Below are 14873 nucleotides of genomic sequence, written 5' to 3'. Positions count from 1 at the left end.
AGGTGATATATCTGAAAAGGAAAAGCGTGAAGAAAAAAAATATTTTAGCCAACTGGCTGCTGGTCCTTTTTTTCCAGAGAGAAAAAATGCACGGCATTCAGGTCTGGACTGGGAAGTCTCAGTCTACTTGCGTGAAGGCAGTGGTGGATGGGATGTAGCTGTGGGTTATACCGACTGAAAAAGGCATTAAAATGATGAGAATGCAATTTAAACTTAGATTCTGCTGCCAGATAGTTTTATGTCTGTCGTTTGGACAGATTTTTTACGGTAAGGGTCGATTCATATTATCTGGCTTTTAGTCCGCAGCCATCATTGTCTTAATACTTTCAATTAACCCATCATTTTATGAACAGTGGACGTGGCTGCACTCATATACGTCACCCCTCGGAGCAGCACATCAGTCGGTGATGCAAACTTCATATATGAGGTGCTTCTCCCGCGTTCAAATGCATTCTGGTGTTCACGTTGATTCTATCTAATCTATGATATCTAACCCATTTTTTTTAACCCATGTTTGTACATACTAAAGACATTCGCATCTTTAATTTGCAGTTCTTGCTCGGAGGGGTTGAGATTGACCAGGACAACAACTTTGTCTTGCTTGATAGAGAGATGGCGTCCATGAGGCAGGGTCGGGCTTTTCTGGCTCAAATCAACGACAATATCCCCAAAACCCTGCCCTCAGTGGAGGCCATGCTGAGCACACTTAAGGGTCCGAGGCATACGTCCAACTCTCGGGTCCAGTTTGACAGCCTCGTCCTGACTATAGTGTACTCAGCACATTTAGCAAAGACCCTCGAAAGAGAAGAGGACCAACTCGCCTGGGCTGGGATACTTCAACGACTGGCAAATGTCACCGTTCAGGAACTGCGGGGCAATCAATCATCCTTTTAACATGACGATATTTAGCATCACTTATACGAAAGATAGAATTTTTATTTTGTGCAATTATAACGTATAGAACCTACACTTTTAAAACAATGTAGGCCTATGCTGTATAAATAATTATCACTTGACCCTTGCAGAGTCGACACATGACCTATATTACAGTTTTTCTCAGTCGCTTTGGTACATTTCTCAGATCAGAATTGAAATTCTCGAAACTACCTGTTCAATCTTCACATCATTGTGTCGTTTGTGCAAATCAAAAAAGCAGTTTCTCATTTCTTTGAACAAGTTGCAAATGCTTTGCTACATTCATGCAAATGATTATGTACAATTCTCTGCTCTTTCTTAATTATCAATTGCTTATGTCATGTTGATCAAAATGTATTGTAATGGGTCTCTATTGAATAGTCTCACCCCCACAACATTTAGGCATTAGTTCATTGCATAAGTCTTTACATGCAAAATGGTTGAACAAGTTGTCATATGTCAAGCATATTTCTATACATTTCCATTAGACTTTTTTTCTAAATCTGTCCTGAATTGGTAAATTGCTACCAGGTGAATCTAGACTTTCTCTAAAGAAGGGAAATGTGTGAAGTGTTAGATCAACCAGTTTACTGGAATAGCTCAAAGGTGCATCTCCTGAACCATGAACTGGCAAGTATATATAGCTGGAGCACAACACAATGTTACATTGTCTGAGAATTTGTGGCCCAACAGACAGGAACGTCAGGAGGTGTAGGATGACTGCACTGTAATTCCTACAGCAATGCATGTAGGAAGGAGATGCATCCCTAAGGAGATTTTCCTATGTTCACATTTCTAGCAATGACATGGTCTGTCAACAAATACAGTGCAAACAGTCAAAGCGTAAATGTGAATCTTGTCCAGTCTCTTGCAATCAATCTCCCACATACACTAAGGTGTAACTTAGAATTTACAATAATTGTCTTCAAAACTTTAGCCATGGTTTACATCAGAACATCCCTCCAGAGTACACTGTTATATTGACAACATGCCGAAGCAATTTGACTGTCTTATCCGTCCACAATGACTTGTCATTTTGATGGCACTCACATGTTAATTGACACAGATATTTACTTTTGAGAAACAAACTAAGGATTTTGAGCAAGAGACTTGCTTTTGCATGAAATCCATGGTGCTTTGCTATTTGTACGAATTATTTTGAGAAATGCACTTACTGTTTTGCAAATTTCAATTCTGATCTAAGAAATGTACCAAAGCGACTGAGAAAAACTGTAATTCAGTTGTTTGCAATTAGCAACCTCGCTACTAGATACCACTTAATGCTACACACTGCAACTTTTAACATGCTTTCTAAACATAAAATAATAATCAAATCATCAAATAACCTTTTATTTAACAACAGTACAAAAAACATAAAAGTATACAATAGAATTTGTTCGCCTGTATAACCTTAGGCTTAAGTGAATGGACAAATCCCTGGAGAGTGCTACAACCTGAATGATCACATGTACAAGAACATCCGGTACCTTATATACAAATAAACAACACCAATCAGCATCTTCCATGGGTCCGTCTTTACTTCTTCTTTCCCCTCTGTGCTTTAGTCTTCACCGTGCTCTTGGACCTGGTCTTGGCCACAGTCTGTGTCTCTCCCTCCTCCAGGGCAGATCTCTTCTTCCTCAGCCTTGCGTCCCCAGCCGCAGACCTCCCCTCCCTGGGAGGCCGCGTCGGCCTGCTGCCCCGCTGGCCCCTGGAGCTCGTGTCCCTGGACCCCTCTCCCTCAGTCGGCTCACCGCGCTCCCTCCATGGGGAGCCGTCCCACTTCCACACCAGGATGTTGCTCCCTGCGGTGCACACGGCCACCTGGTTAAGCACCGTACGGATGCACCCATGGTTCCGTGTTTCTGAATTGAATTCAGGTTTCAGTTTCAGTTTCAACTCACCCATTCCAGAGGCTATGACATCACCTCTCGGGTTGAATTTGTTGACCTGCAACACATCAATAAAGTACAGATGTCGAAAGTGTCGTAATATTAATCGTAACTATATAATTATATTAACAAGGTTTATATCATTACTAGTCAATTGAAAAGGAATTTGTATACATTCTCCTAGGACCTAGAGGTAGTTTTTATTTGCACTGAAGCCACGAAGTCTGATACTGAGGCCAATCTACTGACTATTTGTTGTTTAGATTCCTTTAACTGTCTTGCTGCCTTGCATGCAGCCTTGCAGACATGTCCACTTCACCCATAGTGTATTGCAAATGAACTTGGTCTCTCCCGCCATGGCTGACTTTTGCCCTGGCTAGTCAGAAACTCTCCTAGATGGTCACTCCCCCTCACCTTTGTTTCCTTTGTTGTTACTGCCCACAATGTGAACGTTTCCTTATAACAATTATGTACACCCATTGTCTCATGGAATGCTTGCTTGGTAAATTGCTGCCTGTATCTTCCCATGATCATACTCTAGAGAATTAAATCAAATACTTTGCTGTCAAGCAAGTGTCCAAAAATAATTGATTCCTTATCAGACAGTAACAAAGACACTTAAAGCCCAGTGCTCTTGAACCTATCTAACATACTCACAGGGATGATCCCAGAGGCACTGGGATCTTGCATTTGACACACCAGCTCTGCTGTGTTGGCATCATACACATCCACACTCCTCACATCCCGGGGCAGACTTTATCGTTTGGATAGCGGCCAACCACGATGAGGTCGTACACGGGGTGCCACGTGGCCTGTGGACGTATGGTTGATCATATGAGAGCCACGCAGTGAAATAAGTCCCGTGTTCAGAATGTTTCAACCCCCTGCCGACAGTAAGATGCCTTCGACCCCAGCTGTTTATTAATCACATGTATGTATGCCAGACATGCAGTCGCTTTGGAGATAAACTTCTGCTACGTAACTTTATAGCAAACAGCCACTGCGATTACTAAAACCATGACAGATGATATTGTTGGAGGGGGAACCCACTTTGATGGGTGTGAGATGTTGAAATTGCCGGTGTGGGTGTTGGATGACATGCTGTGGTCTGGACCAATCAGAAGAGCAGAAGACCCGGATCTGGTCTCGCTGGTCAGTGGTGAGCAGCTTTGAGCAGTCAGAAGGGTTGAAGTATGCTGTGGGAGAAAACAAACAGTGCTTTGTTAAAGGGTTGATATCATGCTTTTTCAACTTTTTCCTTTGCTTTAGAATGTTATATGATGTTCGTATACATGTTTTACGTCTGCTAAGCTCAAAAAATTAAGTCTGAGCCAGGGGGAGTCTTCGCGCCCAACGAGAACGACCCTCAATAAGCGCGTGAAACAGCTTGTTTGCTGTCAAACTTTACTTCCGTAACGGTGATGTCAGTGGGAGTGGGAAGTCGCGCTTCCCGGCAACCCGCAATGATCACAATTTATTGGGGGGGGGGGGGGGGGGATTTTCCGCCACACACACCAAGCTTTCGACCAATCCCCACCGAGTGGGCGTGTTGACCAATCACAGCAGACTGGGCCACTCGGGGAGGGGGACCTTTAAGCGACATGATACATGTCTGAATGTTTTTGAAAAATGCCAAATTTGCTTTTGCTAAAATTAACAGTGTGAGAATAAGGGGCATTTTAACATAGTCATGTAACCCTATTCTAGTAGTACCCCCAAATGCAATTATTAATCCTAAAAAAGCATGATAAGGGATCTGTAAATAAAGTCGACCTGCACACTGTTACTTTCCTATTGCAGCCATTTACTCAATTAGAGGACATCTGAGCTGGAAAGAAAACTCATCTGTCAATCGCTCAAGGGACATGTTCTCTGTTAATTCAATTTATTCGGGTCAATCTTTGTTTTCATTGTACATCACTTTCCCATATTTGAATGTACCTGAGTTCACAGCCCTGTCATGTGGCATCTCATGGAGGAAGCTTTTCTTGTCCTTTATGTTTCTCAAATCCCAGAGTTTGACTGTGTGGTCCACCGAGGCAGTAACCATCAGCCAATCACATCGGGGATTGAACTCTGCGTGCGTCACTTTAGCTTTGTGCAACTTGTCGCTAAAGATCTAGGATCAAGCAAACAAATGTGTTTTGATAGCTAAAAGAGGACATTGTTACAGGAGAACATAAATATATTTATTATAACATGTATATTTTATTCTGGGGTTCTTTACTTTTTGGCCTTCCAGACTCAGTAATGACAACTGTCCAACATTGTCCCCAGTCACCAGCATCTGTCTGCTGACAGACACGTCTACACAGCAGTACCAGTAGCTGGAAGGGAAGACGTTGCCATGTTTTAACCGAGAAGGGCTGTCAAAGGACACGTCAATCTGGAAATACACTAAATGTGTGAAAGTATTTGTAGCATAAACAAACAGCCTTGGCGTTTGATCTCAAAGCTCACCAGACATCGTGGTAGTCATGGCTACAGTCTTTAGTGGTGGACAGGACGGTGGACGTGCAGCACTCAAAGCTCCGCAGCGACAGAGTGCCGTCACCAGAGGCTGTGTATACCTTGGAGAGGTCCGTTGGACAGAACTTCATCCCTCCAATGAAGTCTCCAGCTCCTTTCTGGGCACAACAAGACAAATGCATCATTTTCACAGAGGAATTGCTCCTACTCAATTGCTATCTCTAGCACCCCCATCTCATTAACGAGGAGAAGTGATGAAATGATTCTACACAGTGACCATATGTAGTGTGTGAATTGTAAATGATGACCAGTGACCACAGTTTATGCCTTTCTCACCCCTTGAATGAAAGTGACCTTGTTGAGGCCATCGAAGTTCCAGAGCATGATGTCCCCGCCCTTGGAGCCCACAGCCAGGGTGGTGGGGTGAGTAGGGTGCCATTCAAGCACAGTGATTCTGCGGTTAAACGGGCTGGCAGTTCGGTGGAGACTGTGGGACTCAAGGGAGCGAACGAATGGTTCCTGGAGGCACTGAAACAGCAGTTTTACAAGATAGTGATTGAGACTGTAGTGTCACCTTGGAAAAATCACCATCCATGAATATAAATCTTACCTGTCGAATTTGGGAATGGAGGCTTTCCCCCAGAGTGCTCTTATAAATGTAGTGCAAGATGCTTCTGGGCCCGCCTCTCCTGTAGGTTCCTGATAAATAGTTTGTAGAGGAGTCGTTGAAGGAAATTTTATTAAATACTGCATATAGTTTTGGCCGTATACGCTATACCTGAGCCAGCAATACATACCTGCTTTTGTGGTCTTCCCCGTCATATTGCGTACTTTCTTTTTAGCAATAGTTCGCCCGGAACTCAATGATTCACTTCATTTTACTTTTCATCTTCTCTCTGTGGAATGTAAGCATCGTTGTGCAAAAAACAGTTATAAGTAGTTTTCGAAGATAAAGTCAATCAGAAAATTCTATGTCAAATCAAGCTTACGCATGTCGTTGTTCGCTGGAAGAACCCCCTTGTTCCTGGACCTAATCGTACACGTGAGTACATGTAATGTTTTGTAACTTGTCGTGTGGTACCGTTGGTGAACGGTAGGTGGCAGTGCTACCGTTGAATGCGCACCTTTTTTTTCCGGAAATAACGGCGGAAACATGTGATCGCCTGTGGTCGAATATGATTGGATGAAACCGATCATTTTGAAATACGACGTTTAAGTTCTAGGCGGCGGTACCGGGAAGCTTGTTGAGTAAACAAGACCGTAGTTAAACGAGAAACATGATGTGAGTATCACCTCTTCTTTTCAAACAATCGACTATTTTCAATCCTTTATTTAACGCAGATTCTGAACCAGAACACATACGTTTTCCTTAATGTTCAATCGTAACTGTTGCAGGAAGGGAAGAACCGCCCGCAGACCTCAGAAGAAGCAGAGCAGCAACGAGAGAGATCCAGTGGGGGTGAGTCCTACTTTATTTCCCTTATTTTAAATTTTTCACACAGAAGGACAGAGATCTGAATATCTTTGTAATGGTGTTGTTGCCTTGTTTGGCTGTATTTAACTGTCTGACTGACGGCAACATGAATGTCTGGACAGCACTGAATCAGATTAAGTGATTCTTCATGGTATTGTCGAGATAACGGCTGCGGTGACGACATTTTGTTTGTTAATTGGATGCCAAGATACGGTGTCCTGTGGTAAAATCAGAAGTCAACATTGTATCCGAACCAGGCTAACTTGCTTGTCTCCGTGCCAGGTGTACTGCCGAGTGCGACCTCTAGGTGCGGATGATAAGGAATGCTGTGTTGAGGTGATCTCGAGCTCCACCGTTCAGCTGCATACGCCCGACGGGCTCAAGGTCAATCGAAATGGAGAGTTCAAAGAGGTATACAACGCTGCATGTGTTCAAGTATTGAGTATCAATATTCAAAACAAGTGTTATTATTTTTGAAAACGGTACTGGACACATTAACAAAAAAATTATATTTGTTCTTCAGACAATACTCTTTTAAGAAAGTGTATGGCATTCAAACATCCCAGATGGAACTGTTTGAAGACGTGGCGAAACCTCTTGTGGATGACCTGGTCCGTGGCAAAAATGGTGAGGGACTCGATAATGGAATTATCTATATTTTTGACGTCTACTTCTATAGTTTTTTCTGTTGTCATACACTAATCAATTAGCAAAATGCACTTTTAATATCCAAATGGTTCTGATTTTCAGGTGACGTAATATAATGTACTTTAATCTATGATATTTTCTGTGTTCCAGGGCTGCTATTTACATACGGAGTTACAGGAAGTGGCAAAACCTTCACGATGACTGGCTCCCAGGCCAGGGGGGTCTTTTGCCCCGGTCCCTGGACATGATCTTCAACAGTATCGGCCCCTACCAGGCAAAACGATTTGTAAGGCGTTAAACAACAACTTTATATTGGTTTAAAATGATGAATATTCAAACGTGTCAATGTAGTTCTTGGAAATAGAAGGTGCTTTCTGCTTTGCATTAGTGACTCTATTCATATCTTCTTTTTCTTTCCCCCTCCAAGGTTTTTAAGACGGATGATAAGAATGGCCTGGATGTACAGAGTCAAATCGATGCATTGTTGGAACGCCAAAGGCAGGACAACATTCCCTCTGCTCCCAAAACACCCTCATCCAGGTTGGTAACTATTGGAATCAGTTTATTTTAGTACATCTTACACAAGACTAAAATTCTTAGGCTTGGTTCCTCAACAGCCACAACGCAGCAACAATGCAAGATAAAGTAAATGGAGATAAGTTAAAAGTAAGTTGCAGCATCGATAGATCATAATAAAATAATAATAATAATAATAATAATAATAATAAAAAAAATAAAGTAGGTAATAAGTTGAGGCATTGGTCATAAGTAATGAGGTATAAAGTGTTCGAGTGGTAGTGGTACTAGCCACGGTTGACTCATGAGTCCCGCTGTGTGGGTGCTGGTGCTCAATGGTGAACCCCTACCAGTCTAACCTCTACCACGTGTTCAGGCAGAAGTTGGACCCTGAGTTTCGGGACATGATGAACCCAGAGGAAGCCTGCAGGTCAGAGGGGGTGGACGAGGACAGCAGCTATGGCGTATTTGTCTCCTACATCGAAATCTACAACAACTACATATTCGATCTGCTCGAGGAAACGCCCTACGACCCAATCAGACCAAAGTAGGTTCTTGCAATGGTAACAAATTGGAATAAACAAATTCATTATTATTTAAAGACCATTGTTTTTAGAATACCTTAATGTGTAAATGTTTTAAAAAATGTTAAGGCTGTTTTCGTACTGAACTTTAGTAAATTCAGTTATATTCTTGGTAGCCTAGTTGAGGGAAACATATTTGTTTTTACTGTTAGGTGGAATGGAGGTACCCCCAACACTGACTTCATGTACGTGAAGAGTGAACCCCCCCCCCCCCTCTAGCTTCCCAGTGTGTCTGTCTGTTTGTCTCTGACTCGTCGGATTCGTCAATGCTTGATTTGTGATCCAAATGCTGGTTGTTAGCAAAGCTTTTAAATTAATTCCGATGGCTGCAATGTCCGATTGGATGGCATCCCTTACTGTTGACCTTAATCAACTTCCTTCACACCGATGGTGGCAGCGCCCCCCATTACCCAAATGCTCCCCCTTCCTTCAGTATCAGCCTTCATCATTGCATGACTTCACCTCTCCCGCTCAGTGGCTGCAATCAAGTTATCCCGTTGCTCCCCTGCTTCAGTACATCATCGATCAGCTTCGTAGTTGAAAGTGCCTCCTTCTGTGGTTCTGCTATTGACTGTTCGTCCTCGTCTCTCCTCCAGACCACCGCAGTCCAAAATCCTCAGAGGACCAGAACCACAACATGTATGTTGCTGGATGCACAGAAGTGGAGGTCAAAACTACCGAGGAGGCCTTTGAGGTGTTCTGGAGAGGCAAGTCGAGCAGATGTACAATGTGCTTCAATATAATAACCCTCACACTGCAGTGATGATCCGTGTTTCGGACCTGGCATGGCTCCTTGCCCCCTTGCGGGGTGGCGCTCTGGCCAGGGAATGACATGAATCTATCTTCTCTCTGAGCAGGCTAGAGGCAGGAATGAACCGGTATAACGAGGCCAGGTCGACCGTACGTCTGTGAATACACGTGATTGAAAAGTGTGTTCTGCCCCCAGGTCAGAAGAAGAGGCGGATCGCCAACACCCAGCTGAACAAAGAGTCCAGCCGCTCCACAGTGTCTTCATCATCAAACTGGCCCAGGCGCCCCTGGACGCAGACGGGGACAACATCCTTCAGGTGAGGTCACGTCCGGAAACCCCCCGGACCCCTCTCTGTTGGAACCAGGCCCGCAGGCCTCGTAGGTGGTGGTGGTGAGACTGTAGTCTGATACTAACGGTCCCTGTCTCTGTCCAGGATAAGAGCCAGGTGGCGGTGAGCCAGCTGTGCCTGGTGGACCTGGCGGGCAGCGAGCGCACTAGCAGGACCCGGGCCGATGGCAACCGTCTCCGCGAAGCCGGTAACGCTCCTCCCAAACCAACAGGCTACTCCATTCTGGGGGGGGGGGGGCATGATGATGATGTAGGCAGCATTGTTACAACTTGGTGCTTTGCAGGTAACATCAACCAGTCCTTGATGACTCTGAGGACGTGTATTGAAGTCTTGGGGAGAACCAGATGTGCGGCACAAACAAGGTTGGTATTTGCAGCGATGCCTCTGAGCATCCATGCATCCATACGATCTCTGTGTGTTTGTCCGTGTGTGTTTATTCCTGTGTTCTTCTGCCCCCAACAGATGGTTCCCTATAGGGACTCTAAAGTCACCCACCTCTTCAAAAACTACTTTGATGGGGAAGGCAAAGTGAGAATGATCGTGTGCATCAATCCGAAGGCGGAAGACTTTGAGGAAACCATGGTAATGTCCTTTCCTCCTCCATTCTCTTTGCCGCTTTCTTACTCCACAGGTTTTATTTTGATGTCCTGTCTATGTGCACAGCTGGTGATGCGCTTTGCGGAGATGACCCAGGAAGTGGAAGTGGCGCGGCCGGCCGACAGGCCAGTGTGTGGCTTCGCTGCAGGCCGGCGACAGAGGAACCAGGCCTCTAAAGACGACCCCGCCCGCAGGGTCGATGAGCGGGGCCCAGCAGACCGAGGTGACTGCCGTGGCACACTATGGTTGTGTTTTATATTCCGGAACGTGTGTGTGTGTGTGTGTGTGTGTGTGTGTGTGTGTGGACTGACCGACTGACTGACTGACTGACTCAGATTTAGAGCATAAAGACCAAAGTCAACTCGGAAGAAGGTAGCGAGCACGAGAAACCAAACAACAACGAAAAGAGAGACGGTGGCCTTCTGAGCAGGCTAGAAAGGTAACATTTGTTGTCCTCCAGACTTCACCACCACCCAGGGCCAACTGCTGCACAGCATACCCCCGCTGCCTGCTGTGAGCTGACGGACCCCCACGACGACACCACCCTGCCCCGGGTCATCGAGGCGCTGGAGAAGAGGCAGCGGATCAGGCAGATGATCATCGACCAGTACAAACAAGCAGGTGGGCTCAGAGGGCCGTAGGGGCTGGTGTGGACAAGTCCCCGCCGGGTCTGTCGACAGCTCCTTCACTCACCGATCCTTCTCACTCCTCAGCCAACGTGATGAGGTCCTCGCTCAAGGAGCTGGACGGCAGCCTCTTCAACAAGGAGGACTTCATCAACAAGCAGAATGGCAAGCTGGCGGAGAAGGACCGGCAGATTCAGAGCCAGAAAGCCGACATGGAGCGCTTGGAAAAGAAGACCAAGATGCAAGAATACAAGGTGCGAGGACAAACTATTGGAAATGTCCCTTCTAATAATGGTTTGTTGTTATGTGGTCTCAGCCATGAAACCAGTTGTATGGATACTAATGCAACTGATGCTTAAACTAGTCATTTCCCAGGTTTAGACCAGGCCAAAGGTTAATGTTTTCTACGAGAGTAGCTAGAAGTCTGCAATAGACCCATCCGACCACCTTCGTGTCTACTAGCAATACCTAGCTGTGTACCTGTTGAACCAGGCTATCAGGACACTTAACTACCCATATTTCTGAGGGGAACAAGTGAATTGACCCTCCTGGATTCAATAGTGTATCAATGTTTTCTCATTTCGCTGTCCTGTACGTATTACTGCCATGACTCAAAGTTCCCACCCGGGATCAGAGTGTGTTTGGGGTCTAATGTGGTCCGTCCCTGGTCCAGATCGAGGTGCTACAGAAGACCACCAACATCTACGAGGTGGACAAGCGGTCCCTGCAGCAGGAGCTGGAGACGCGGGAGTCGCGGCTGAAGAGGGAGCACGTGGACAAGAAGGATGGAGCAGCGGATGCAGGGCATGGTGTCGGACACGCAGCACAAGTGGGAGAAGGAATGCGTACGTAGACGGCCTCCCTACATGGGCCCTGCTCCTCGCTCTTCGTTTTTTCACGTGACTTGCCCTTGTTGCACGTTTAAAGGGGTGTTATGGTCACCAGCTAACCACAAAATCTGCCCTTCCCTGTGCCGTGGTGACATCACGAGTGGGCGTGTCCACCTAGATGAATGATTGATAGAACAGTCTGCAAGCCTACCCAGTGGACTGTAGCAAATGTTGCTTATCAATCCATCACAGGGTTAGGGCTAGAGCTAGGTGAACACATGAGTTGTCACTTAAGCACAGGAAAATGCAGATTTTCAACGGCTTGTAATGGCTAATCACACTCTCATAGGGTTGCCGCGGTGTGGACATTTTCACACCGAGTAATACGCTCGTGTCAACACCGGTATTACCGGTATAAACGATATTAACTTTGAAACTATAGGTCAACCGCCATCTTCTCCGTCAACTCTCCTCTCACACTCGGTGGCAGCGGCTGGCAGCGCGTCAATTTTCGGCGTCTTATAACGTCTCTATATAATAGTATAATGTAATTTTATATATCATAATATCACGGCCAAAAAGCTCTGTGCGCCTCCGGATGGCCGTAGCGCGGGGAGCTCACGTAGGGATTGGGCTTCGCGGGGTTTGTTTACCGGTGTTGCTATGGTTACCGGTCTTGTAAGGGAGCGCGTCAGTTCTCGGCGCGCCAATTCTCCCGTACAGAGCAGAACTGTGGCCTATTCTACGCATTTTAATTTTCTTAATAATAATTATATTATTCAGTAAATTCATTTTTACTGAATTTGTTTTTTATTGCTGAAAAAAAAGAAAAAACTCGGTGTTGCCGGTGTGCAACACAGAGTAAACGGTGTTGGCCTCCACACCGGTAACACCGGTAATACCGTATACCGCGGCAACCCTACACTCACAACTGGTGGTAATATCACCTCTTTAACAACCTGCACTATGTAAGCTTTCCCATGAGCAGCATCTGGTGACCTTCCCCCATGTCGGGCGTCTGACGGTTTCCTCAGGGCCCCCCCAGAGCTCTCTAACGCTGTCTGTCTGCCGCGCTGTGCAGGAGCGCCGCGTCAACGCCAAGCAGCTGGAGATGCAGAACAAGCTGTGGGTGAAGAACGAGAAGCTGAAGCAGCTCAAGGCCATCGTCACAGAGACCAAGGGGCCCCCGGCCCCGCCCCCCGACACCCCCCAGCGGCAGGCCCGTCCTCAGCGGCCCCACCGCGAGGAGCGCCTTCCCGCCAAGAGATCTGCGTCGCCCTCGCCGATGCCCGTAAGTCGTCTTCCCCTCTGATCCAAGGAGCTGCCATGCAGGCTCTGTCACCAGGCTCCTGATGACCTCCTGTCTAAGGGGACAGTCACATCAGCTTTAAGCCTACTATCAACGCTTTCATTACATTAGTTAAAAATTCATATTGTATTATTGTATGTATATCCTTTGAATTAATATTACTAATCTTTATGCATAATGTCCTTTTTAAAGTGGTCGCGTCACGATGAGACTATTGACTGTTCTTCCGCATGTTTACTAAATATTACTATGTTACTAACTACTATATGTACTGCGTGTGTCCACCAAGACCCCCCACCACCACAGCCAGGTGGAAGCCCCCCAGGTCAGGCCAGCGACAAGGTCAGCGGTGAGGTACCAGACTAGGCAACAGACTAGGCGACAGACTAGGCCTCCCTCCCCGACCAGCGGCTCCACCGGCTCCACTGAGCCCTGGTCCTCCTGTGGCTCTGCGTGGGGGCCGGGTGCGGCCCCGGTTCCCTCTGAGGACCCCCTAGCGGGCAGGCCGGCCAGGTGCTGTGATCGGGAGGCAGTGGAGGAGGCCGGCTCACGCTCGCCCCCCTCGCCGTGTACGGTGGCTCAAGAGGGAGCTTGCTGGGTCAGTGCAGTTGTGGGCAGAAAGCACACAAGATGAGACAAGTTGTTGATTGGAGGATAGTTTAGTCATGTTTGTTCCCTGAAGCAACATGAGTCACATGAGGCAGGGCGCGATCGAAACATTCCAAGTGTAGCTGGATGAATCACAGACAAAGGATACTAAGTTCAGTCAATACTGAAATGTGTTTCCTACCCTCACGTTAACAACCTAATAACCCAACCTTGACGACGCATGTTTTCTAACCGGCTGGCTGTTAAACAGGCCTCTGCCCCGCTGGTAACTGCCCCCCCTGGTAACTCTGCCCTCCTGGTAACTGCCCCCCTCTGGTAACTCTGCCCTCCTGGTAACTCTGCCCTCCTGCTCCGTGGGTCTTTTGTCGAGCAGACCACCACGCCTGTGCGTGCGCTTCATCGGAGGTCGCGCTCCGCCGGCGGGGAGAAGTGGGTGGACCACAAGCCGGCCTCCAGCGTGGACCTGGGCACCATGCTGCAGCCCAGCATCCCCAACTCCATCAAGGTGTCGGCCGCCAGCGAGAAGGTCCTGTCCAAGTGTGACCGCTACGTCCTGACCCACCAGGAGGTGGCCTCCGATGGGGAGATCCAGACCAAACTCATCAAGGTAATCCATGAGTACACTTAAACGAAGTACACTATCCGCACTCACTAAGTGCGCTGATTTTCAGATGTCAGTGTCAGTGTCAAATCGAATACTCCGTGATGACAGAAAATAACGATCACGACTGCCGCCGCGGCTCCTCCCCCGCAATAAACATCCCGCTTTGAACGGTGAACTCTTTACGCCTAACTGCTATAAAAAGCTATAAAGACTAAAAATAGTATTAATGCAGGCTATGTGGAAAATGTGCCGATTTCGGCTCAGCCTGGCTCCGCCCTCTTCCGCTACGTAGCTTAAATGGCTGCCGTTGAGTACGAAAAGTGTACGGCGATCCACACTTGGCGATTTGACCGTTTTGAGTACACCATCCAGGTCCTTTCAGTACACTTATTTTCGCCGATCTGAATCGGAATGCCCTACTTACTCAAACTTAGGCTAGTAAGTACGTATAGTATGGATATTGGAACACGGCACTGGTGAATGGCTGCGTCCTGGTGAATGGTTGAGTCCTGACTCTTAAACTGTTTATTATACTCACTACAATGCGCTTTCAATGAGTTTCATAGAACGATTATCACGTTATCTCTGTCTTTACCACATACCCACCACCACTTACCCGGGGACAGATCGGTTCCTTTAACCGATCTAAGGTGTTGTCTAGGATGTTTAACCGATGGCTGTTTGGCCGATGGTGACCGTA

At 46.7% G+C, this 14873-nt stretch overlaps 1 protein-coding gene, 2 long non-coding RNA genes, 1 other non-coding gene and 1 pseudogene across 4 annotated transcripts; 4 read left to right on the top strand and 1 right to left on the bottom strand.

The window, feature by feature from the left end:
- Nucleotides 1–74: 74 nt before the first annotated feature.
- Nucleotides 75–2460, top strand: LOC130389423 (uncharacterized). Its single transcript, XR_008896554.1, has 3 exons — nucleotides 75–267; nucleotides 354–427; nucleotides 553–2460. It is a non-coding gene; the product is annotated as an uncharacterized LOC130389423 (long non-coding RNA).
- On the bottom strand, nucleotides 2252–6375 carry LOC130389421 (DNA damage-binding protein 2-like). Its single transcript, XM_056599203.1, is given in 12 exon segments — nucleotides 2252–2720; nucleotides 2820–2865; nucleotides 3465–3559; nucleotides 3562–3619; nucleotides 3858–4003; nucleotides 4749–4926; nucleotides 5035–5134; nucleotides 5268–5434; nucleotides 5613–5804; nucleotides 5887–5975; nucleotides 6074–6172; nucleotides 6266–6375. Coding segments are annotated over 11 exon segments (1365 nt in total). The 5' UTR covers nucleotides 6099–6172; nucleotides 6266–6375; the 3' UTR covers nucleotides 2252–2451.
- Nucleotides 6376–6454: 79 nt separating this feature from the next.
- LOC130389422 (uncharacterized) lies at nucleotides 6455–7155 on the top strand. Its single transcript, XR_008896553.1, has 3 exons — nucleotides 6455–6558; nucleotides 6672–6735; nucleotides 7033–7155. It is a non-coding gene; the product is annotated as an uncharacterized LOC130389422 (long non-coding RNA).
- Nucleotides 7156–7280: 125 nt separating this feature from the next.
- On the top strand, nucleotides 7281–14208 carry LOC130389420 (kinesin-like protein KIF23; annotated as a pseudogene).
- LOC130389913 (Z30 small nucleolar RNA) lies at nucleotides 9253–9355 on the top strand. Its single transcript, XR_008896691.1, has one exon. It is a non-coding gene; the product is annotated as a Z30 small nucleolar RNA (small nucleolar RNA).
- Nucleotides 14209–14873: the final 665 nt, after the last annotated feature.

The sequence above is a fragment of the Gadus chalcogrammus genome, chromosome 9, assembly GCF_026213295.1.
Source record: "Gadus chalcogrammus isolate NIFS_2021 chromosome 9, NIFS_Gcha_1.0, whole genome shotgun sequence".
Lineage (NCBI taxonomy): Eukaryota > Metazoa > Chordata > Actinopteri > Gadiformes > Gadidae > Gadus > Gadus chalcogrammus.
The sequence above is the reverse complement of the archived record's forward strand: the minus strand, read 5'-3'. Positions and strand labels throughout refer to the sequence as shown.